The 19,852-nt window shown below is 42.5% G+C and overlaps 2 protein-coding genes across 2 annotated transcripts in view; both read left to right on the forward strand.

Annotated features, from left to right (window-relative positions):
- sntg2 (syntrophin, gamma 2) overlaps positions 1-4,878 on the forward strand; it is a 39,080-nt gene extending 34,202 nt beyond the window's left edge. Inside the window, exons 15-17 of the mRNA XM_068752038.1 lie at positions 4,022-4,114; positions 4,488-4,598; positions 4,750-4,878. Of these exons, the coding sequence (XP_068608139.1) occupies positions 4,022-4,114; positions 4,488-4,598; positions 4,750-4,878 (333 nt within the window). The remainder of the gene's footprint in view (positions 1-4,021; positions 4,115-4,487; positions 4,599-4,749) is intronic.
- A 3,043-nt stretch (positions 4,879-7,921) lies between these two features.
- On the forward strand, positions 7,922-19,788 carry tpo (thyroid peroxidase). Its single transcript, XM_068752039.1, has 13 exons — positions 7,922-8,050; positions 8,502-8,602; positions 8,728-8,888; positions 9,890-10,013; positions 11,539-11,668; positions 12,086-12,265; positions 12,776-13,267; positions 16,157-16,415; positions 18,313-18,483; positions 18,843-19,080; positions 19,154-19,362; positions 19,453-19,626; positions 19,763-19,788. Exons 1-13 carry the CDS (start codon positions 7,922-7,924, stop codon positions 19,786-19,788), a joined length of 2,394 nt encoding a protein of 797 aa, XP_068608140.1.
- The last annotated feature ends 64 nt before the right edge of the window (positions 19,789-19,852 follow it).

Below are 19,852 nucleotides of genomic sequence, written 5' to 3' on the forward strand. Positions count from 1 at the left end.
GGATGGATGGACGGATGGACGGATGTACGGATGTTTCTACGTGAATGGAGAGATATTCCCCGCTGACTGTGACAGAGGGGATCCATCTGGATCTGTCTCCAGTCCACTGGATGAGACAAATGTGGCAAAGGACGATCTGGCTTAGTGGCTGTGGAAGACGGCTCCTCGATGTACCGAAATGAGATGCAGAGAAAGGATAATAATTATGATGAATTAATTTGCCTTCCGTTGATTCAGCATGTTTGAGGAGTAAATAGATTCCCACATCAGAACTGCTGCGGCTCGGACCCAACAGAACAAATATTGAATTAACGTGCGTCTGTACACTTTTGATATTTTCATGTCGAAATAAGAAAGAAGGACGTGGACCCGGAACGTCCGCGGCCGACCATCAGCGTGCTGCAGCAGCTCTGCTGACATCGTCACACGTTGACTTTCACAGGACAGACTGGACTCCCTCCATGCAAGACTCGGCAGGCCTTGCACGATTGAATATTGACGTATACGCTGAGATACTGATCATGTGCATTGATCTGTTTTTCTCTGCTTCACACTGTTAATTGGAGAAAAAAAATGAATCTGGCACTCAAATGCCTGCTTTTATCGGCATGTGCCTGGAATCAAGTAAATATAGTTTTGAGGGGAAAATGATAGTTGCCATTTCAATATTAACATGCGGCATCTATGTTAATACGTATAGGTGAAGGCACGCGCTTCCATTTGTATTTAGCTTGTGAATAGTAGTATTTGGTTTGCTTAATTGTGGGATGAACCAAGCTTCCATGAGGTTTAGTTAATTCTAATGACAAACAAAGAAACAAACATGCTCATGTCTCAAAAACGAAACGAGATGAGTAACGTATCCTGAAGTTTGGATTGTGCTATTGTCATATCTATTTGGAATTTTTGGTTCAGCACTACGAGTAAAACAAAAAGGGGCTGGGAATGCTCATCCTCTTCAAAGAGCTCCTGTTGACGTTGAAATTGGATTCTTAACCTTGCAGTGGATCCTCCAGAAGCCGAGCTAATTAAATTGTCCAGGTTTTGTCTCTGCTGTGCAACTCGCCCGACCGTAAAGATTTCAACAGGGTATAAATATCCTGAATGAAGGATCACATCCCGAGCACGAGTCCAAAACGCACCTACTGGTGGCGTGCTTTTCATAGCAATGAAGCAGCAACAAGCTGCAGGGCGGATGATGGATGAACATTGAATTCGTTTTGTCGGAACCTTCTGAAGTCCTGGGGCAGCTCCTCTGCTGCGCCGCACAGCGCCACCTGTAGAGGAGAGTGATAGTGGGCAGGGGGCGTTTGATGCTGCAGCCACACTGATGAGCGAATGGACCTGGATCCAATCTGGCTGTGACATCGCTGTCGGTCGGACCAACGGCATTAAATGCAAAAGGAGCGGCACACGTCTTAAGAAATGGCATCTGAGGTCAAATCGATGTTCTAAAATTGATCTTTCGGGTGCATTTGAAGGATCGTTGATAATATTACTGATATTAAAAGTGGTGTCTAATAACTCTACGAGTGACCCCTTCAGTTTTAATGTGATGTCCGTATGGGCAGCCCCCCCCCCCATTATCAAGGCCAACGGCATGAAATATGAAAATGCACCATTTTTCACTCACGACTGATGCAAACGTGGCACATTCATTTTGGAAGCCAATGAAAGTGGTGATGCCCATTTGCTTTTGATTCTTCTCTGTTCTTTAGCCAATTAGGCTACCATCCTGTGGCCTCAGAGGAGCCCCCAGCAGAGGGGCCAACCAAAGACCGACTGAATGTGCACACTGCACAAGCGGTGCTCCGCAGAGATGATGAAGCCTGACGTTGATGGGCTCTTGTAGCTTTACACACTTGTATTTGTATTGTATATAGACTCCCCTCTAAAAACTATAAACATGGTTACTGTATCAAACCAGCATTATGCCTCATTGTTATATGGTACATTTTAAATTGCGATACTTTTAACTAGAACTGTATGTACTGTTGTGAAATTATTTTTTACCCACACTCGTCCTCATTTTGTTCTGATTCAGCCGAGGAGACCTTCTTTAAGACATATTTTATCTTGCATGCTAAGTATCTAATTCCCCCACAGACCAAAATATCCACCCAATTGAAAGCACTGTTTCTGCACACCATGTCACAACGCAGCCTCGCAACGCAGCGACTGTCCTGCCACTGCTATTTCATCCCCGTCACAGCTGAATCCATGACGCCGCTGAAGACGGGGGGGCTGTACAGTCTCATGCCATATTCACAGCACACTGCACTCTGTAATTGAAATCACCATGTCCCCATTGCCAAGTGAAGAGGACACAAAGGGAATATATAGTACAAGTAGAAATTTGCAATACAGTGCTTGGTATTACAGTTGTGTTGCAAATGCGGACTTTTAATTGGCACGGAGAGTCCAATTAAAACTGGGGGCTCCCACAGGAGTGTTTGTTTGTGGAAAAATACCTATTAATTAGTTAAAGATTCATGCCTCCCCAAAATGGATTTCCACCATCATGATTCGTAACATTTTCATGAAACGGCACTGGATGTTGTAGCTCACAGGACCCCCCCCCCAAAAAAACCCCTCTTGTTATCAAATGATCCAGACCTAATGTGGCAGACCAGCGCTTGAACTAACAGCTCTCTCTGTACGGTGTCGAGGCGAAGTCACAGTGAGCGTAATAGAAGATTTTTATGAGCAGAGAATGCAACAAACACACACACACACACACACACACACACACACACACTGTCAGTGTTGGGATTCATGACTCAATAATGTTTCATGCATGCAACAAACAGCTTGTTCCAACGCTGACAGCCCGAGGAGACAATTGACGGTTATTATATTACACCGGCTGTTTTCTGCAGAATGGGTTCACACATTAAAGCCATTTGTGGCCTCATCAACGTGCTCTAAAATGTATTTGTACCACGGGCTCCTTTACCTGCGTTCCGAATCCTGCATCATTCAAAAAGCAGACATTAGTTCCCAAATGCCAATGCTCGTCCAGTTTGCAAAGTAACGTTTTTGTGACTCAACAAAGAGAAAAGAGGATAAAGTTTTAGGATTTAAAATACATGAGGATAACGATGTGTGTGTTTTCACTATTTCAGCACCTCTTTTTTTGCAGACAATTGTTTTTTTTATTTCTATTTTTTTTTACACAATTTAATTTGGCTCAACAGAACAAAGCAATACAGCACAAAACATTTGATCGGCGATGGATTTCAGATATCTTTCTCTGCAGAGACAGAGTAGACCAGTGTGCAGCACGTTTAAGTTCAAGCAAGGTGTGAAGGACCTGTGGCTCTGCTCCGACCTCCTCGGTGTTGTATCTGAGGATGAAGCTCATTCAGCGCAGGATTCAGAGCTCATCAGGGTCGAATGAGGCTTGATAGTCAATGTTACGTTGCATCAATTGAGTAATTTAATATTGGTTTTATCTTTATTTGTATCGTTAAATTTGTATTGTTAATTGTGGATGATTTATGTACGAAGGACTTTCAACGGAAACAAGTCCGCAAGGGCTTTTTTGAAATGCTCCTCTTAGACAGGATGTTTGACTTTATTTGTACTGTAATACATGCTACTGTGTGACTGTACTTGTACTCTACCATTCTATTTAATAAATATATTCATCATCATCATATATATATAAAAATATATTCATCATCACAATTGGCCTCTTGCAGGCTTTAGATGCGACAACAGAGCGACAACCAGCTGTTCATTAAAAAAAGACAGCAGTGGCTCAGAATGTTACGGCAAGAAGTACAAATTTTGACACGAGAGACGATTTTACAACAAGTTTATTCATAGACGAACAAAGAACGACATTGTAGAACGACACCAAACGAAAGACTGTTTACGAGGCGAGGGTTGAAAGCGAGAAGGCTCTTCCCTGTAGCAGCAGGATGCATGTCCTCCCACTCCCACAGTAGATGAGTTAAGGGCTCTTTAGTCCCAACATGCATGGAACTGTTAATAGACAATGATTCCTTCTCGACAGTCCAAGAGCTACACGTGCAGCAGCCAGGGGGACGTCCTGTGCTTCACCGTAGACTTCGGATCGGGCTTCACCTGCTCAGAAGGCACTTCAAAGGTAAGGTGTTTATTTTCACTTCTCCTCTGTATCCAGCTTTGCACTGTGTTGGAAACTGTAAGATTAAATAGCAGAAATCAGAATGGCCCAGAAAATAAGTTTAAAAATGTACATTTTAAGGTTCAAACCCTGTTTTGGCTGCAATAACATATAAAATGTGAATAAGAATAGAATGCAACCAGTTTATGAAGAAATTTGTGTTTATAAAAAATAACAAATAAAATGTTCCAAATGGGTTTCTGAGCCCACGCGGTGGAAAAGGGCTTCAAAAGGGCTTCAAAGCCGTGGATCCTGCAGGTATCCCTGTGGACAGATGTGGGGTGTAAATGTTGCAGTCGTTACTGAAACCTGTTTTAATCCCTTTGGTTCATAGGCCATTCTGTGGCGCTATAAATTCTCTCAGCTGAAAGGCTCCTCTGATGACGGGAAGACCAGGGTAAAACTTCTCTTCAAGAATGCCGACAGCAGCCAAATAGAAATGAAGGTAATGACTGACTTGTAAACATCAATTTAAACACACGCAATGACTTCAACTATTACTCGGAATATCTCGGTACTCACCAGCATCTTGATTCCAGCAGCGTAGTATATAAATATGTATGTATCTCTCTCTCTCTCTCTCTCATGTTTTGCAGGAACTAGAATTTGCTAATCTGACCGCCGTCCTCCACTGTATACATTCTTTCATTGCTGCCAAAGTGGCGTCCATGGACCCTCTCTTTATGAGCAGTCAAAGCTTCCACGGAAATTACACGAACACTTAAGGAGACCAGTCCTCGTTGTCACGTGAGCGGCGGCAATATGGGAGATTTTTTTACGCACAGAGCCAATTAAAACGGACTCTATATCGTGTTCTTGCTATTTTTGTATGAAGCACTGGTAAAGAAATGTTTGTAACGGATGAATAGATGTAGATAATGTGACTTAATGTTGGAAGAAAGACTTTATTTGATTTATGAGACGCCCAAAATGAATTCACAGTTCTGCCCTTTTCTTTGAGATGCTTTCTGTTGCGCAGCGATGCTGATCCTGATCAGAGGTAATAACCAGAGGTAATAACCTGCGTCACCATATCAATAAAGTATCGGTGATGTAAAGAAAAATAATTTACATTTCACTCTTTTCTTTATTTGGCCACATAAAATGAATCTTATTATTGCAATTTTGTTTTTTGTATTGTAAGACAAAAACTGGATTAATTATTATTATTTTTTTTTTACATGTTTCTGAGACAAAAATCCAATTACCAAAAGATACACGGACCGACTATCTTACGGTGCCATGCTTTTAAACTGGAGATTCACACAGGATTTGCTGCATGACTCCCTTAATTTGCTTTGATTGAACTGTATAATGCTTTTATTATTGTGTCCATTCTTTGGCGCAAATAAAGGGAATATAACTGAGTTTAAAATCTCTCTGGCCACCCAGAACCCTTCAGTGCAGTGACACTGCAAGCCCTCCGCTGTTTCATGCTCACTGCTTTTAATGAATGGCTCGTGAAGCCCGGCCGAAAGCTTCTTTAGGTCCTTCTGGGTTTCTGCAGAAATCCATCTCTGCGCCCTTTTGTGGAGCAGAACGCTAAAGCGCATGTTGACATTGTTTTAGCAGGACTTCTGCTCAACCGAGGTTGTCTGAATTTACTGGCTGAGCCGTTTGCCAAACATTTGAGGGGGGGGCCTTACTCCACATGTTTTTATTTCGGCCCCAGTCGGTCCTGTTGTTTATAATCAGCAGCATCGTGCAGCTGACTGGAAGAAAGTGCTGCTCTCAGCAACATTTTTTTTTTTTAAAGCGCGATGTTGTGCCTCTGCTCCAGGAACTGGGTCATCACTGTCAGGCCAAGCAATCACGTAATAAATCGATTCCCATTTTATCATCCGTCACCTTGTTAACAAAGACAATGGAGGCGCGTCTTCTGGCAGTGCATCTTGAGCTTTATTGGACAGGATCCTGACAGAGTGGAAGCCGACCAGCTCGAGAAGATAAATATCCAGTTATCTTGTCTGGCTGACTTAACTTCCACGTCACTTCGCTGCAGCTCATGCAGATCGAAGCCTTTTCTTTCTCTTGCTGCGGCGACATTTCATCCCTGATCTGCTTTATGAGCTCAGCCTGCGCTTCCTTTCTCCGAGGTGCAGTTTTTAAAGGAGTAATGCACAGAACGTCTTATTGGATGTGGCTGGACGTGTCAACATGTTGCCAGGCAACCATAGAGTAGACTCCACATAACCCTGTCACGACCATTTAGTGTTTGTTTTCCCTCTGAATTAATCCGGATATACTGTCCAAAAAGTAAAATAACTGCCACTTGGATGTTGGTTTATATTTAATGGGCATATAAATAGTAATTAAACTATTCCTTTGGTATATCTCTGACATGGGTCACTCAACCTAGAAGGATTTGAACGACATCAATAGTTTTCTTTTTTTGCATATATATTTCTTACTTTTGAATAGAATAGTTTTTATATCAAACTTCATTTGATAAAAGTCGCCAGCAGCTTCTGGTCATGTGACAGATGTGGGCGTGGGTCAACCTGAAGTGCACGATCCCTCGGAACTTCTGCCAATCAAAGACATTTATTAAAGGAGAACAAAATGAGACTGAACGAGATGGAAAATAACTGGAGATGATAGAACTTGAAGCCGTATAAGAAGACAAAACATCCCTCCTGAACAAACATTCTTATTTGTCCGTTGTGTGCTGGATAATCTCATTTTGTTGACTTTTGCTGAGCCAGCCGAGGTTTATTTATTTTAGACTTGCACTTGAATGAGTGTGGGAGGAGCGTTATTTAGAGCGACGGACCAGCTCTGAATCTTGGACGGCTGTTATTTTTGAACTAAACTCATCCTGATGGTACTTTTTATTACCCTCAACTCCCACCACAGTTCAGGCTCTCACTTTCATCTCAGATTTCAAAGTGTCTTGCAAATACATTTTATTTTGAGAACTTTATTTGACAGTACTGTAATACCAGGATTTTTGAAATTCTGCCATCTGGAGTCGTTATTACATTGTATGGTAATAACGCTCCAAACCACTGAAGTAGTTAATAATTTCACTTTTTTCATGTTAATTTTAGTGTTAAAATATATTTCCTGTAATGTTTTTGAGAGTTGAAAGTAGTTTATTCACATGATGGTTATAGCAGAGCAGCAGGAGGACCGTGTGCTTGTTTCACTATTTGTAGCCTCTGGCCTTGAATATAAATGTGCAATACATTTCAGCTCAAATCAATGTTTTAGTCGGTTTTCTCTGAGGAACAATATATAATAACCTAAATTACATTAATCGAAAGCTTATTATTTTTTGCAGAATAAAACTTCCAATCTGATAGAGTCTTCTCTGAGGGTATATATATATCCGACGCTACAAACTGAAATTCTTTTGTTCTGAGTTTTTGGGCTGAAGCCGCTCTTCCACTGAAGCAACAGCTTCTGCTGCCACGCTCCATGGAGTTGCATCAGCGCCGTGTCAAGCATGGATTTCATGTACCCTGCTCAGCTAGCAATGGGCCGTGACTCTCACAGCTGACTCCACAGGTGGCGCCGGACCCTGAATGCTAACTCAAGTGCTGCATTTGCATTGAGGAAACCTTCCAGGGCAAGCACCAGAACCGCTGACATGGCCCTGTGGTCCGCTTCCAAAACCTTTAATGAGAAACAGTATGTCCAAGGACTGTGTGTCCCCCCCCCCCTCAAAACGGGCTTCCTGCTTTATCTGAGTATATAAGGGCAGCTCTGACGGGCGTGCAGGTCTTCGACTCCTTCCACTAGTTCATTGTGAGCCGCGTGGAGAACATGGCTCGTTATTCCAGCAGCGATATCTCAGTTCTGCTGCTCTGCATCCTTCTGCCGAGGTTGTCAGCTGATGAAGCCAAACATCTCAACTGTGAGTACGACTTTTCCATGGCTGACATGGAAGATGTGGTAACGATGGAACCGAGGGGAGTGGAAGAGTTGATTGTGATTAAAAATGACATAAAACAGTATGTGGTTAGCGACCGTCTGTTTGTGAAACAATGAAATGAGATAAAAGCCATGGAAATTTCAGCAGGAAAGTCAAAAGTCTTACGTCTGATTGAAATTTGTTTTTGTTTTTTTTCCCTGAACTGAAATATCAATATTTCTGTTTCTCTGGTCTAATCAGCAGATTTTATGCCAAACATCATGAAACACAAATCCATTTGTGCTGATTTGCATTTGTTTTTGTTGACTAATGAATTTCTGAATAGTAAATAAAGTGTAAATGAACAGAAACAAGTGGCAACCTGAACTGAATCACAACTAAATACTTGCATGAATGTAACTCCTTTACATCATTGCATGCAGGCTGAGCGTTTAATCCCAATCTATCTGATGTTCATATTTATTGTATGATACTGTGTATTTTGCAGCCACATTTCCCAGAGTGCTGCTCATCTCCTCATATCAGGAAAGCCTCCAAATTGTAGATGAAGCCTTACTCCTCTCTAGACAAAGGTAATTAAACGAGTCACCAAATTCTCTGGCCTCTTTTTTTTTTTTTTACTTCAACAAAAATTCCAGTCCAAGAACGGACAGAAGGAAGTCAAACTTTTATCGTGTCTGTCGATGTCTATGCCCAGACAGAACGCGGCACCTCCCTCCACGCATTCGTTTGCATTCCTTCGCCAAACAGAGCCGGAGACCCTGGAGTTATCCAGAGCTGCAGAGGTTTTTCAAACGACTCTGCAAGTCCTGAAAAATAAAGCCAGACAGAGGCATGAACGAAGTGTCACACCTCCAGGTAGAATTATTTTATTTGTTAAATCAGGACAAACTCACCTAGAACAAAAAGATCTAGAGCTGGACGACATGTAGTCGAAACAAATTGGACACAACCAAATGTCCTAATCTGCTCTATTCTTTATCTTCCGTCTTATTATTTCACCATGAATATGAATATAGGAGGAGCTTGTTCTTCAGATGTGATAATCTGTCCTCTATCCCGAAGAGCAAAAACAAAGAATCAACTGGACTTGTTTACATTTGGTTGAAGACGTTTCCCATCAAACGACCTTTGACCTTAAGAATGTTGATGACTCCTGACGAGTCATTAGTCAGGTCTGAATGACTCCTGAGGAGTTATTGCCATTCATAAGTCAAATACTCCTGGGAAGTCTTTTTGCCTTGGTGGTTTTGGTCCTGTCTTTGTTTTCTGCTCCAACAGGAGTATAAGCATCTGGTCATTTAGAGCTGAAGCCTCTTGGACGAGAGGTGAAAAGTCCAGTAGATTCTTCGTTTTCGCTGTACGTGACTGACCTTGACCTGGACGACTGGGAACCGACACAAGCAGACCTCCATCCTTGTCAATGATTGCCTAGTCAGAACTATTATTCTAGTTTAGTTTACTTTTAAATAAATCCTTTTTGGGTTTAGCGGGATCAAAGATCCCCTCGCAGTCACACTGCCATCTGCATTAATATCAGTAGTGACTAGCGAGCTTTTCTAAACTGAAGGGCTGCTCTCATTATTGCATAACTTTAGTTACTGTTTCAACTAGCTCAGCCTTGCATGACACGTTTCATCACGCTAGTTGGTCCTGAGTCTATCCAGTTACATCAGGAGGCAATGCGTTCTGCACCCGGCGATGAAACCCCATTGGGAATGAGAAAGTGAGACGTGTTAATGAGAGGTTTCAAAATCATTTTCATGCAAAATGCCCCGGTGATTTAAGAACACCCTCAAAGGACGGAAGGACTAAATGCCAATTCACTTTTTGTTCCCTTTACTGTGTAACTGGGCTAGAAATGCTGTCGTGGGAGGATGTGGAGCTGATTGCAGAGCTGTCTCTGTGCCTTCCACATGCAACCATCTGTCAGGATGATCGCCACAACATGTACCGCTCCATATCTGGCTCCTGCAATAACAGGTTAGCTAAGTGACCTCTGATGATCCAGCATGTTTTAGAAAGGACCTCATTGATACATATAATGTATTTATGCTGTATTAGAACGAGTATTGCAGACTTAGAGATCCATATTTCTGACACAGGCAAAAACAACAAGAAGCAAAAAGAAACTCAAAGAGGGAGCATTAACTATTTGTTCATATATACCATATGCAGAAGGGAAAATTGTAAAAGGACTCTGAAGTGGAAATCAGATTAATACGAAATTCCTCATGACAGTGACACAGACAGGTACTCAGTACAATGTTTAATACAAATGGAGAAAAAGGAAGGATTTAGGAGGATAAATAATCCTTGCTATTATGTCAGCCCTGCCTCGTAGGAATTATATTTATATTCTAGTACCTTTCAATATAAAAAGTATATTTAAAAACAAGATATAAGTAAGTACCTGTATAGTACAAAGATGTTGTTGAACTGCAGGACTTTCCACCTTCAGTATCTGTAATTGTTACTTTCCAAATTGTAAAATCCTTTCTCTGGAAATATGAGATTAATCGTCTTGTTAAAAAAGTTATTTCCTTTTTGTTTTATTTAGAGCTTACATATTTATAGTCACATTACTTTAAGATATCCTGACAAATAAAGTCACCTTGCTGTGCAGACAGATAATGCATCTGTTGTTGGGTCATTTGATGCAACTGGAATGACAAAAGCCCAGCCGAGGAAACGCTTAGGATTTAAAATGCCAGAAATGCAGTCAGTGCTGAACCACTTTTTACAATGTCTGTCTGTCTATAATGGGCAAAACATGACTCGCTAAAATGCATGAATTAAACAGTGAATTTAAGGAGAGAATGAGTTATGAGTCTTTTGAAATTATCTGTTAATGCAGCATGATAATTCAATTTTTCAGGAAATCATAGAGCAAAATGGCTAGAAATAATAATAATAATCTCATGTCAGCCAAGATAAGTATAAAAATGAATACAAGACATGAACTTAGCATGTCATTTGCAGCTCACCGTCCAGTTCTGCTTTATCCTGGAGGCTAACGGCTGCATCCACTACTGCCATTATACGCTCTCTAATAATGTGACCAAGATGTTGGCTTCAAGTTGCATTACTGTTTATGTAGGCCGGAGGTGTCAACAAGAAAAAGAATAGATGAACTCAACAAACAAATTATCTGGTTCTGCATCATTCATTTTGATGCTACTTTACATAATCAACAATCTTATATAAGTGCAACGGAAAATGACTGGAGGAGAGATTTCTGCAGTTTCCTCTCTACAGTCAATAGCTGTTCTTCTGCAGCAGCGGTTTATTCGCTAGAATGATCGGCCTTCATGCCCCCAGAGGAAGATGGCTCCCCTCACCCAGCAACAAATAAACACTGAATTATTATTACATACCCGAGAGAACATTTAGGAAAAGTTCAGCTGTTCAAGATTTTGACCCTTTGGAGGAAGACAGATTCAGTTTGGTTCAGCGATGCCACCGCATTGCAGCATTTCTGGACACATGTCACGATTCTTTTTGTCAGGCAAAATCCTCTCTGGGGAGCAGCCAACACTCCCCTGGCCAGATGGCTTCCAGCTGAATACGAGGACGGGGAGAGGGAACCCAAGGGTTGGAACCAAGGACGGCTCTATAATGGATTCCAACTTCCCTTGGTAATCTACAAAATCCCATGTCTGAAGGCCGTAAAAGTCCTGGCGGAGAAATGAAGCGGGTCTACCCTGCAAATCCAAGTTGATGTAGTCGTCCATTTATTTTCCTAAGATGTTATACAGTAGATAAAGTCCACAGCAATCTAGGAACAGCACAACTGTTTCAAGATTACTGGTGCAATATTTCTTATTGCTCGCTTTAAACCAGAACATTTCCATAGATTAAATTGTTATCCATGTCATAAGGACAATGATTATTTCTTTCAATCAGGAAATGAGATTTGTACTGATTTTGAGTCGGTTTGTGCCGTCATTGCAGTATCCTTTAGCGGAAGAGCTCATTAAATATGCATCAGTCTGTGCATTTTAAAAAGTTAATATTCATTTTCATGTAGTAAGAAAACGTATTGTGTTTAACAGCCACTGGAAGTCAGCAAGAAAGTACTGAAGACCTCCACGAAGGGCGCGGACGACCTCTATTCACAGCTGCTGGTGGAGTGGGGCCAGTACATCGACCACGATTTGACGTTTACCCCTCAGAGCTCTTCCGCAGACTGTGTGACTACGTGTGAAAAAACACATCCATGTTTTCCCATTGAGGTGAGGTAAAAGAACAATAGAATTTGTGCACTCTCTTCCATGCAAGTTAACTGCCGTCCTTGTTTTAATGGAAGAGCTCCACGTTTTGGGAGGCTCTATTGTGCAGTCTTCACAGGATTGGTGCCACTATGATCCCCCCCCCCCCCCCCCCAATCCGGATTAGGCACACAAAACTGGATTAGAGTGTGATGCTTATATCTGCCTATTCGCTACAGGATTGGAAGCAGCGTTTTGACAGGGTTAGCATAAGGGCTGCCTTCCTGGACTTCCTGCCCACCCATAGGCTGCTGCTGCTGCACAACCCCCCCCCCCCCCCCCCAACCTTTAGACAGACACAGGCGATCAGATATCAATCAGCTATCAATAGCGATCCAGCTTCGTTATCTCGGCTGCCATGAGGCAAAAAATTTCCCAAAATGTGAAAATAGTCTTTCAAAATTCAATAATCGCAGACATGAATACATGAGATTGCTATGTTATTGGTGATAAATGAATTTGTCCTCTCGACAGGCGGATTCCATTATCCCTGGCGCACGAGCCTGCATGGCTTTTCATCGCTCCGTACCAGCCTGCTTGGTCAATTATGGGACTGATATTCGACAAGCTCTGCAGAGACAGCAGGTGAACGCCATCACGTCATTCTTGGATGCTTCTGTCGTATATGGCCACACTCCCAAGATGGAGAGCTTCCTTCGCGACCTGCGTGGCCGTAATGGGAAACTTGCCATAAACTCCGAATTGAAGGATCCCGCAGGAAGAGCATACCTCCCATACGTCGCCTCCCTGCCCTCGGCCTGCCGCCAGGATCTGCAGGGGGAGAGAGTGGAATGTTTCAGTGCTGGAGACAGTCGGGTCAACGAGGGTCTGCCCCTGATCATCTTGCATACGCTGTGGCTCAGGGAACACAACCGGATTGCGGAGAAGCTGAAAGACATAAATGGTCACTGGAGCCCAGAGACTGTATATCAAGAAGCCCGCAAGATCGTTGGAGCTCTGCACCAGGTGAGTGGCGTGGAACCGAAAGACATTTCAGTCTCCTGAAACGAGAACATGATTAAGATAATAAATGACAGGTAGGAACTATATTACTATGGTTAAGGATTACTCTCCCGAGATTCAACGACAGGCTGCCCTGTCGTTCTTACTGGCCGGACTGAAGCGCGGTTACGTCGCTCTTACTGGCCGGACTGAAGCGCGGTTACGTCGCTCTTACTGGCTGTGTACAAACAGCGTCTATAAAGCATTCGTCCTTCATACCTGATTGATCAGCTCCGCTCCATATTCTCTGTTTTTGTGCTGTATAAAGTCCGGTTTGCTTCTCATCATGCTGATTACCGTATTGGCCCGAATATAACACGACCCCGGATATAATACGACCCCCTCTTTATCAAGACTCAAGTTTGAGAAAATACTTTTTGAACACCAATTTCAATTTTTATACAGAAAATAATTACAGTACATCTGAAACAAATGATTATAACAATAAATTCGAGAGAAAAAGCATGTTATTTTGCCACATTCAAATCATGCAAAAACTGTCTCACATCTTAATATCTGAACATTTAAATATGTGAACTAAAGTGCAGTCACATTTGTAAATGAATGGCTGAAGCGCAGCAACACAAGATGGACGCCGGCCAGACGTGCTGAATCACTGAAGCTGCTTTATTTTACTTGCACTGTTAAACAAAACTCCGTTTCCTCCGATTGCATTGCAATAAAATAATGATAGGCGTTTGCTTTGGCCTGGGGAGTTCAGTTCACCATTCGTTGTAACGATATCTGGCGCCATCTAGCGTTCAGAATGGGTATAATTCTAGACCCCGAATATAACACGACCCGACTTTTTCAGCTTAATTTCAATGCAAAAAACATCGTGTTATATTCGGGCCAATACGGTAGTTGTCCGCCTGCTGGTAGCAATAGGCTGAAGGCAGGAATGATTGATCGCCTCGTCTTCTCTTATGTAGACTGGCTGCATTATAAAGGGTGAAGGAAATGTCAGCCGCCTACATCCTGCATTAAGACTGAGATAATAAATGGAAGTACGTCTACGTGGTGTGAATCCTTTTTTATTGAGAGGAAGAAAAAAAGGTTTTAAAACGTGACACATTCATTAATGCACTATAATCCCTTGTGCCATAATCCACAGGATGAAGAAAACACATTCAGAAGCCCCCGCCCCAATTAAACTAAATAGACAGATCTAATGTAGAGATTTCCTTCATATTTTCGTCCAGCAATCTAATTCAATATTTTCGTCAAAATAATTGCCTTTGTCAGAATTATACAGAAACTGCTGGATGGATGTTCTTGGTGGGAGTTTGGGGCAGATGAAAAGAGGCTGACAGTTTCTTTTTAGTGTTTCTGGATAAAGAGGTGAATCCAGGATTTTTCTTCCTCTGTTTTTTTTTTTTTTTTTTTACAGCAACAGCATGGAACCATCAATTTCTTGAGCTGGATCCTAAAGAAAACTTTTGGGAAATGTTGTTGGGTTTTTCTTTTTGGGTAACTGTCAAACTAATAATCCTGTCAGCTGTTGTTGGGGGATTGCTTTTCAGATGCGATGGTGCGGGGGGATGAGCTGCTTCTGCAGACGTCTGTGCTTTCTTGCGTTCACTTTCACAAGAGGTTCATTTTTATTGGTCCAGGTTTGCATGCATCTGATGCACTTCTTGCCCTTTTTTGTCTTTTGAAGTGAAAATAGAAAGAAAATATTTACCTCATGCAAACTCAACTGCATGTCTTTACTGTGGCATTCCTAAATTGTAGTCCATCTGCTAACTGATAGCAAAATAGATCTATTCCATTGTGTTACGGCCACCAGTGCCTCCTTATCTCCTTATGTAGATGAATTTTGCTTATTGCACACCGAATTCCAGCTTCTGCTTTTGGTATAAGACATATATTCTTATTTCTTCCTGAGAACCAGCGGTTGGTTATCTGTGTCACGGTCTCTCCTGATTGGCTTGTTGATAACTTTTCTCTGATCTGTTAATTTGTCTGTGAAATATCGAGATGATTATCTCCATGATTGGAAGGAAAATCACAGATAAATATAACTACAAGGATTATTATTAGCAGAAAACGGACGTTATTACTATTGTGTTAGATATTCATCCGAAAAGAAACTGTGGTTGTCATGGTAATGCAGTTGGTGAAGACTGGAATGCTTCCCAGAGACGTAAAAAATATCAAAATAAATGTGCAATGAAAGCGCTTTAAGCGAGTGTTAGTGTCTGTTTATAATTCCATCGCTGTGTGGATGAATGTTTTCCAAACTTCCGGTGACGGCTCCTCAAATGGGACCGGGATTATCTCCAGGACTGTGGCTCAGAACTGAGTCATTCTAAAATGGGCTTTCTTGTCACAGCTGACATGACGTAGCTCAGCCTCAGTTCACGCAGGATGCTGCCTGCATGTCATGAATGCATAATAATCATATGACACTCTTCTTTTTTTTCTCTCTTCAGCTTTCCGATTGATTTTATTAGCCTATGAGTTTATATCTGACCCATTGTCACACTCAGAATACAGTCTTGATGCTTATCCCACCATTGCATCCTTGAATTCACTGATTCCACGTTCATCCTGCTCCAATATTTCCTTTTGCATTGAACATTTAAGATTATTGTAACGTGTGTGTCTTTTTTCTACCACTGTGACTTGCTGTAAGGCCCAGGTGAAGAACAGAGTCCTTTTATATACAGTGATAAGGACAGATAGAACTGTGATGGACCATCTTGGGATGGTGCATAAACAGTGGAAACCCTATGGAAATCTGCTTTAACGCGATCGCTGCTTCTAAGGCGTACAATCCTCAGAATTAATGCTTGATTTCATGCCTGTGGAATTTGTTGATGCTCTTTTTTTTTTTTAATCTAATCCCAGATCATAACTATGAGGGATTACGTCCCAAAGATTATCGGCCCGGAGGCTTTCGACCATCACATCGGCCCGTACAGAGGCTATGATCCAGCGACGGACCCGTCGGCCTCCAACGTGTTTGCCACCGCTGCGTTCCGGTTTGGCCACGCGACCATCCCCCCGATCCTCAGGAGGCTGAACGAGAGCTTCCAGGAGCACGAGCGCTTCCCCCCCTTGAGACTGCACAAGACATTCTTCAGTCCGTGGAGAATAGTCAATGAAGGTCAGCGCACTCTTATGAAGCTGCCGAATGGAACTAATAAAATATCCTTCAAGCTCACTAAACAGGCAGTAATGAGTGGAGGGAATGGAAAAAACAAAAAATCAATTTAGGTCAGCCTCGGCACCGAATGTCTGTTTGTCAGTGCAATAATTAGGTGCAAGGAAATGATCCAAATAAGATAGTCCAAGGAACAGGCAGCATGGAATAGAGAGTATGAAGGCCTGCAGCTTACATGACTTACAGGAGACTCATTACAGAACACATTGTATTAGCTAATAAGATTAGATGATTGTGTAGCACACAGTGCCTCATTTGTTATGTGAAAATGATGCGGCACCAGACGAGACATGGAGCTTCTCCTCAAGCTGCGGTGCCCCTTATTTCACCCTCGAAAGTTCTGTCACCTTTCTGTCTTTATTTATTCATTTATGTTCATGTTGTTTTGTGAGAAACATGAAGGGACGACGGCGGACGTCTGGTTTACGCAACCTTCTGTTGAAAAGTAATTACCAAACGGGTCATATTCTCATTATTGTGACCGTTCAGTTTGTGGGTCATGCACATATTTAGGGAGCTGCGGCATGAGAACATATACAACAACAACAACAACAATAACACGACATCAAATTTGGCAAACGGTACAGAAGTTCAGAAGCTTTTTGAATAACTGAATAAAAAGACTTACATGCATGTTGTAACTTTATTGTGTCGCGTCAGGATCGGCCGAAACGCACCTTAAATCCAAGATTAGAGCAGATCCTGATGCCCGAAGTGTTGAAAATATTGATACGCATAGATTTAAGTCATTAATGAGAAGCTATGTGCTTATTGGTAACTAAACTATTGCCCTTTAAGGCTTATTGGTAAACTGGTTTATGTAACACGTGTGTCTTGACTTTAAATCAAGACCGTTGGGAGCGGTCGCTTCATTACTGCAGCCACTTGCCCACATTAAAACTCAATCACACAATAAAGAGCCGAATCCCGAAACGCAGATACACTGAATTACTACTAAAACCTGTGACAGCGTGTAGTTCCTTTAAACTTAGTTAATCACAGTTCGCCTCATTTGCCCTACACTCCTTCCAGTGAAGGGAATTGACCTGTTTCTTAAAGGGATCAAGGTGATCTAGCCCCCCCCCCCCCCCGGACGAATCTCCAAATGTTTTGAGATTTGAACAGAGGCAGCATAAAGCACACACTGGACCTTTGAGTCTGAAGGCATTCATCGACAGACTCTTTCACCAAACATGACACGTAGTTCTAAAATACCTCATTCTACTGCGCGGTGCTGCGCCAGCCTGTTTGTGTATTCAGTGGCGCTGTGGCATTCAGGTAACAATGTAGCTGTGATTAATTCAGAATCACAGGGACATCTTTTCTTTCTGTGAGGATATTTTTGATTCACAACATTGTTCAAGTGTAAAGTTCACATTAAAATGGATCAGAGTGCCCCCCCCCCCCCCCCCCCTCCGCTGGCCTCCCATGGGGGTCGTCGCCCCGCTGCGGTGAATCAGAAGGACGTGTTCAGTCGTCCCACCGCTATGACACAAGCGGATTGCTTTAATGCGACCGAGAGTTGTTTTGTCAAGCAGCACATTCATCCCCAACAGTCTGTTCAGCCTGTTCACCATAATGAAAATGTTTTTTTGGGGGGGAGGGGGGGTGCCATTCAGCTTGGGAGTAGCAGCAAATCCTAGTTTAGGAGCAAAACGTGTTACAAGTCATGAAAGAAAGCAACAGCGTTCATCTGTTTAACTCCCCTGCTTGGGTTGAGGCATCAAACGCTTAGACCAATAGGAAATAAGCTTTCTGGTGACTTCCTGTTTGTCATCAAGCGTATCATCTCAGATGGAGTTAAATGATTGTTGATTCCTGCTACTCTTTTTTTGTCCAGGTGGTGTTGAACCAATCCTCAGAGGTGTAATTGGAACTGCAGCGAAGTCCGTTAGTGCAGACATGGCGCTGACAGATGAGCTGACGGAGAGACTGGTTGTTCTGAACGCACCTCAGCGCGCGGACCTGGCTGCACTGAACCTTCAGCGTGGGCGGGACCACGCCCTCCCAGGTGCGTGATGCGTGGGAATGCAGGATATCCACCGAATCGCAACGATTTGATCATTTTAATTACATTTTCATTACAGGAATATGCTTTTTTTATTTTATTTTTACAAAGTTTGCTCCTATCAGTCTTATTTAATCTTTACAATTCTGCTTTCCAGTGCTGCTCATATAAATCAGTTTTGCATGCAATCACATTTTCCACCTGTGCTGTTTCTGAGTTAAATAATAATAAAAGAAATCTTGAAATTTACAGATAGAAATAAAAAGGAAGATGTTTTAATATATTTTTTTTACTTTATATGAACCATTTTCATGCACTTCTTCCATGCTGATAACGCTGATAAGCAACAATTTGCTTTTCAGGCTACAGCGACTGGAGAGCATTCTGTGGACTGGAGCTCATTAAGACGAGGGATGACTTCAAAGACGTTGCGAACGACCGCCAGGTTGCTGAGAAGATATTGGAACTGTACAAACATCCTGATAATGTTGACGTGTGGCTTGGGGGGCTTGTTGAAAGCCTCTTGCCCGGCTCCAGAACCGGTCCCCTGTTTGCTTGCCTGATTGGAAAGCAGATGAAAGCGTTCCGCGATGGCGATAGGTACATTACCGTCGACTAAACTTCAATGAACGTCCGTCACTATCGCCAACCTCGCTTGTAATCTGTCCTTTAGGTTTTGGTGGGAGGCTGAAGGTGTCTTCACCCGGCGGCAGAAGGCCAAACTTTTACGTGGCTCTCTGTCTCGGATCATCTGTGACAACAGCGACATAAAGGAAGTCCCTCGGGATTCTTTCATGTTCGGTGAATACCCCTCTGGCTACATCCCCTGTGATCGGCTACCGTCCGTCAATCTGGAAGCCTGGAGAGAGGAGCGCGGGCGAGGTGGGCTTAGTTGGACAACTGAGGTCATCGCCACGAGTTTTACTCTTTCACTAAACAATAATATGACAGATCACTGTCGTCCTATTCTAGATTTAGAACGGTGTGGCAGTCCAATGGCGATAGAGAATGGGGATTTTGTCTTGTCTTCTGCATCCGGCAAACTGGTCGCGCACTACTCTTGTTACCATGGTTTCAACTCAATAGGTGCCACCACAATAGTCTGTGAAGGAAATCGATGGAATGCTCAACCCCCACTGTGTGCAGGTAAGCAAAAATATTTTTTGCCATGCTTTTAGCATTTGTGTTTCTGACTATATTACAAGATGTCTGGGAAGCACTTTGTTATGAAAGGATGATTCTTCTGTAAGATGTAATCTAAGATGTAGATCTGCCTCTGAAGGATTTACTCATCGAGCGCAGACATGATCCAGCATATGTGAACTCTTTAGTACGTTCTCGGTACTGTAGAGTCCTGCCTTGCTGGAGCTTT

Source organism: Brachionichthys hirsutus, chromosome 18 (assembly GCF_040956055.1).
Source record: "Brachionichthys hirsutus isolate HB-005 chromosome 18, CSIRO-AGI_Bhir_v1, whole genome shotgun sequence".
NCBI classification, from domain to species: domain Eukaryota; kingdom Metazoa; phylum Chordata; class Actinopteri; order Lophiiformes; family Brachionichthyidae; genus Brachionichthys; species Brachionichthys hirsutus.